This window comes from Cryptomeria japonica, chromosome 4 (genome assembly GCF_030272615.1).
Source record: "Cryptomeria japonica chromosome 4, Sugi_1.0, whole genome shotgun sequence".
NCBI classification, from domain to species: Eukaryota; Viridiplantae; Streptophyta; class Pinopsida; order Cupressales; family Cupressaceae; genus Cryptomeria; species Cryptomeria japonica.
The window spans coordinates 411,245,999-411,251,998 of record NC_081408.1 but is presented as its reverse complement, the minus strand read 5'-3'; the positions used below and the strand labels follow the sequence as shown (position 1 = coordinate 411,251,998).

Sequence of the window (6,000 nt, the reverse complement as noted above, 5' to 3'; positions counted from 1 at the left end):
ACATAAATCAATTTCAGTCAACTTCATTAGAGACTAATAATAAAAACAAAGTTCTGAAGCTAAGAAATATTTGTAGAATATATTCTACATCACACGAGGAAACATGCTTCCTCACACTAATCTTGACTTTGTACATGTCCAAGATAGCCAAAAAACAATCTAATTCATACAAAATATAACATCCCACTTGCAAACCAACCAGATCATAACCTTCACTGTAGGAAGATCCTACTTCCACCCAAATAATGATTGATATCATGCCACTTATCCTTAAGTACTACTCATTAAATATTTTTAGACTGTCATGATTCCAAAAAGAAAGCATTAGGACCCTGTTCATCACTACCAATCTGGAGATGCAATGAAAGAAATCAGTGTTGCATAGATGCAGCGGGCTGCTTGTTGATATGGGTGGATGCTAGAGGGTAAAAATCCTTTTGAACAACACTATGGTGGTACATCTTTTCCTTTGTTAAACAGCAGGTTTTGCAGATGCAGATAGCTGATGAGAGGATAGCAATTAATCATGCAATACTTGGAAATCAGTGTATGTCACATAAAATGCCTGCAACATCTCCCACTCTTCTGAGAACATAAAATGAATTGTGACCCAGAATTTATGAGAAATGTAAAAAAGTTCACAGATCCAATGATATGGAAAAGACATATAGCTCAACCTTGTGAGTTTTGGGAAAACCTTATATAAGATGAATGACATTGAAATTAACAACAGCATCAAATAGTTCTCTCAGGACCAATTAAAATGCATGTTGAAGGGAATAAGCTCAGATTAATTGAGACACATTGGGAATCAAGGCACTATTTTTAACTAATTCGCATGGAGAAGGCAATTAACCGCCAGGAACATGCACATAGTGACAAATCAAACAGTATAGACCTAACACCAATACAATGCTCTAATGATCTACCAATAATATAGGCATCGGACAAAATTCAATTCTCAAATGATTGAATGCTACTATGGACCTAGAGTTTAATACAATTCTTTGAGGATACACTGCAAATCGTACTCAAAATATGAGGCATTTTTTAATCAACTGCCCAGTAAAGAATGTGTTAAAATAAGGCAGGCTCAATCTCAATAATTAATCTACTAAAATCCTCACAATGTGGTCAAATATTAAATACATTTGCATTCGCTTCAAAAATTACAATGAACCTCATATCCTACATGATAGTGCACCGACTTCTCTCCTCAGGTGGTGGTGGAGGTGCCTGCGCATGCCTATTAGATTCTGTTGGATTGTATGTAAACTCTGATGTATCTAGACCATACTGCATTCACAAATTCATGAAATCACAAGTCCATTAGTAGAGTCAATAAGTGTTAATTATAAGCAATAATTAATGATATATTTCTAGTCGAGGAGACAATCACATGTTTTCATACCTTCTCTCTCATTCGAGTGCTCCAAGCATCGTTTCGAGAAGCCCGTTGCTCAGGAACAGGAGTTGAGCCAGCAGCAACTGGAGTTCCCTGGCGGTTGAGCAGAGGCTGACGCATACCAGATCTTGGAGCAAGGTATTCGTCATCACTATCATAATCTCCCGGACCAACAGTGACTGATTTAATTGCCAATGCTAATATCATAGCAAAAACCTGTTGAACCATAGAATATTTATTTAGCTGTTTCTGATTGATCAATGTAGTACTGAGTGTCTATAGCAGTTGTCTATTGATGCCATCTGGACCTCTGGTCTTTACAGCCTTGTAAAATTCCAGAGCAACGTAGAGATTTGAGGCAAGGGTGTAATCAAAAACATGTCAGAAACAAGGAGATGAATGTCTTTCAATTGCAAACAACAGGTATCAAACAGGCATCAACGAGTCAACAATAATATAATAAATTCACTAGAATCCTAACATACTAAAAGTTGGCAAACATGTAGGACTAACTGAAAACAATTATCTGAATGATACAAGGCTCTTAATTCCAGGCATTAATCCGAATAGAATTACCAAACTAAGTTCTGGAACTGAAATAATTCAACAAAGTTCTAGAAAAGAGGTAATTCTTAGCTGTATACAGGGCACTTGGTTCCTTATTCAAGGGTGCATAACAGCTACTTTCTGTGGATTTGAAGGGCTTGGCACAAGAACTTGCAAGCATGCCTATAGGGTGATGCACAAATTAATGTTTTCTGTACCATTATTAAATATTTAAGACCAGTTCATGTTTGGGTACACCAGTACAAAGAAAATTGGGGTGGAGTTTGTTTTGGGGAAATCCATACAAGAAACATATAAAAATCATAATTATATACATATATGCAACGGGCAACCTAATAACAGGAACAAAATTCAGAATACCACATAACATCTATGAACAAACAAAATCACCATTAAAATTAAAAGTACTTCTTTGTTGTCTATTTGTCAAACTCGTATGTCATGATAGAAATTCATTGTTCAGAGATGTTTAGAGGTCAATTTTAGGGTTAGGGTTGATTTTTTAGGTTGATTAGTCAACTGATGAAGTCAAAAAGAAAAAAGAAAAAGAAAAATCATTTTGGGCACCCGGTTCTGCACAGATTCACCTGGGTATGCTCTGCACCATACCCAAACGAATCTGGCTCTGTTTGGCAGAAACTCAGGTCAGACCACAGGGGAACTGGACTAGTACCCATACTGGGTACGAACCGGATCCACATTTGGGCTGAAACATTATCAAACCTGTAACAAAGTTAGATATCTCATATCAGCCAGTTAATCCTACATAGGAGAAATGAATAAGAATAAGTAACTTATATCTCAGGTTTACATATTTTATCATTTATGAGAAAATATATTAATCTCAAATTTTACAGAAACGGTTATCAAAGTTCTTACTGAAATACAAAATGCAACCTTTCCAGCGCATAAAATGACATTCTACAAAGCCAATTCTAGCTTCAGCAGTCCAAAACAATTAATATGATATAGAAAGAATATTAAAAGCACCTGTTAATAGCTTTCACACTAGTGTAATGCCTGTGACTCCTCTACACTGGTTTTCCTTTCAATACGTAGTCTTCAGAGCACTGGCAAAGAATTTAATTTCTAAGCCAGCTGCGATCTTATAAATCATACCATGAAATGATTGCCTATGTTACCGGGTACGGGGATCAGGGGCTGGGTGCGTGTGGGTGCAGACCTGGGTATGCACTCGATTCGGCAGCCAGGTCTGGATTCGCCAATAAATTCGTACGGAATTGATTTTAGGTTTTAATAAAATTGCCTATCTTGATAGAACTGGTCAATGTGGTTATGTATATTATAAATATGTATTAATATATAGTTTTATTAGTCCAAGGGGTTGAGCTTAACTGGTTAAAACAATGGGTTCTCACTGTGGAAACCCAAGTTCAATTCCCAATAGGGACATCTGAAGTGGAATTCTAAGTTGTGACTCTTGGCCTTCCATAGGATGGGGAAGGTCTTGGGGTCAATCTAATCAAACATAATAATAATCATAATTCAAAGATATGTAATGGGGATGGGGCCCCCTACTGTGTCCCCACTGGTTCATAGCTCCAGTCAAAAGCTATTCAGGCTTCGGCCAATTACCGATAAAAAAAAAATATATAGTTTTATTAAATATATAATAACATTATAAATATTTATATTTAAACTTTTAATATTTTGCATATATATTATGCATTAAATTAAGTATATATAAAATATTATATATGATACATATACATTAAATATTATATATAATATATAAATATAATGTGTATAATATATATATACACGGATGTAACCGTACCCAAGGAAAAAAAATCTGCTGTACCCATACCCGTACCTGAATCAGCAACATAGACAATTGCATAAGAACTGATTGGATTAAATATTAACAGTCCTTATCCTGCAACCTGACACATAAACTAACAGGCTCTAGCCCAAAAAGCAGGCTCTAGCCCAAGGACAAGGCTTATTAGAAAGCTAGTCAAACCTTTGCTTTTGCAAGCACCTCTCCAAAAGCCATTTCATTTTGAAATTGACCAAAGTTATACAAGAACTATTTCAAAAATCTACACTAGCATGACAAAACAATACTCATGGGCCACGATGCACAAATGTTTGTACACCCTTTAGAATGAAAGAAAAAACTCACCTAGAAACACATCGTTGAATGTAGAAAGAAAATATGGATAATACATTGTACCTGTAATATAACTACTCCAAGAGCAACCCATTTGACAATCTTCAAATGTTTCTCCAAAAAATCTTTGATCATGTCAAAATCTCCAGTTTTATCAGTTGGAATTACCTGAAGCACACAAAGTTGTCTCCAGAGCCTTACAAACGGAGAAAGAATTGATGTTTTCTTTTAATAAATATCACATAATAATTTAACAGAAATATAAGGTGCTCACCTCCTCCCACTTGTGATCAAAGATTATAAAGCCTGTAAAGCCCAATTCTGCCAAGACTAACAAAGCAATAAACACAGAATACTGAACACTTCTTAAGGAAACTGTATCATAAAGTGTACTTCCAAATCTAAAAGCCATGCATGCCATGGACAATTACAAATTTAACTAAAAGCCAGCTCTTTAGCTAAACATGAGACTAGTAAATAAAATGGTTTCAATTTATGCATAGTTTCTTCTGTCCAAATTAGCTGAAAGCTATGTTCATCAAATTAATTGTAACCATATTAATCCAATCTATAGAGGATTTCCTTTTCATTCAACATATAATGCTCTTCACTTGTGTGCTTGAGCTGCACAAGAGAACCTATGATCACTAATTTGCAAATTTTAAGAATAAAATCACATAGGGAATGACATCTTTGGCAATAACTTTTTGAAAGGATACACAACAGAGGCAGCATTGGCGTCTTGTTGCTACTGCAATACAGCCAGAACAGGAAATGATGCAAACAATAACTCCAATCGCAATGAACAAATATATAAACCTGCACAAAAAAGGGTACTGAATTTATTCCATAGTAAATGTATGCATTGATTTGCATTAGTAATTGTAAGATGATGGAAATAGCTCATAAAAAAGGCAAACCTGCAGTATTAGTTATTACACAGTGCATGACAATAAGAAACAAGATCAATCAAATATTTCTTGAATACATGCACAGCTAATAACAAATAACAAACAATTCATCATATTAATGAAATAGGGCATGCTTGACAAGGTCCAGCAATAATATCAGCAGGCAGCTCATGAGGGTATTAAGAAAGGATGTCTTAGCTAGTTCAACCAGAATGGCTTATCAGGTAAAACCAAGTAAGATGGATAGATAATGAACAACAAAGATAGATTCAGGGTACCACCAGGACTGAAAGAGTAGTGACGCTTCTACAAATGTGTGTACTAATATAGCCTTAGGTTTTATCGTTGGCTACAATACCAGGCTTCAAAACATGAGCATATCTGGTGCATGAACTTGAGTGCGACTGAATGAAAATAAAAAAGAGCTTATTCTAGACTGGAATCTTTTAACCACATTTCTCTAGTGCAACTTAATATCTACGAAACCCGGGGACGTGTCCCCAGTACTAAAAACCCTATCCCCATACTAGGGATGTCCTGGGAATGTGGAGACGGCCAGGGGACATCCCCTTTTTTCGCAAAAATATTTGGAAATCAGGGGAAACATCATCCCCTGATACCAAGGGCATCTCGTCATCCTGGGACGTCCCCCGACTGTCCTGAGGACAGCCGGATGTCCCCAGCATCAAGCGGCCTTCTTTTAAAAAAACACTTTCAAGTTGCAAAAAAAGCATTTTTTTAACTGTTTTGTGGGCCTCTGCCTCCTAGGTGGCCCTAGAAGTCATTAGGCAAAACATTTTGACTCATTTGATCATTTGTATGAGAGGAAAAAAAGTGGAGCAGCAAGAGGGTTTGAAACAAACAGCCATTGAAGAGAAGGACAAGTTTTATTATGTTTCTATGTATCAAAATGGCTACTAGTTCAACTTCAATGGCCTCAAAGACAAGTTTTACTAAGTTTACATGCATCATAAAGGTTACTT

The 6,000-nt window shown here is 36.0% G+C and overlaps 1 protein-coding gene across 2 annotated transcripts in view; it reads right to left on the bottom strand.

Annotated features, from left to right (window-relative positions):
* Positions 1-943: 943 nt before the first annotated feature.
* LOC131031064 (tobamovirus multiplication protein 2A) overlaps positions 944-6,000 on the bottom strand; it is a 42,719-nt gene continuing 37,662 nt past the window's right edge. For both annotated transcript variants that reach the window (XM_057962084.2, XM_057962093.2), the window contains exons 3-7: positions 4,826-4,925; positions 4,381-4,461; positions 4,170-4,274; positions 1,412-1,621; positions 944-1,296 (exon numbers count right to left, since the gene is read on the bottom strand). In XM_057962084.2, coding sequence (XP_057818067.1) covers positions 1,189-1,296; positions 1,412-1,621; positions 4,170-4,274; positions 4,381-4,461; positions 4,826-4,925 — 604 coding nt within the window. In that variant the 3' untranslated portion in view covers positions 944-1,188. The remainder of the gene's footprint in view (positions 1,297-1,411; positions 1,622-4,169; positions 4,275-4,380; positions 4,462-4,825; positions 4,926-6,000) is intronic.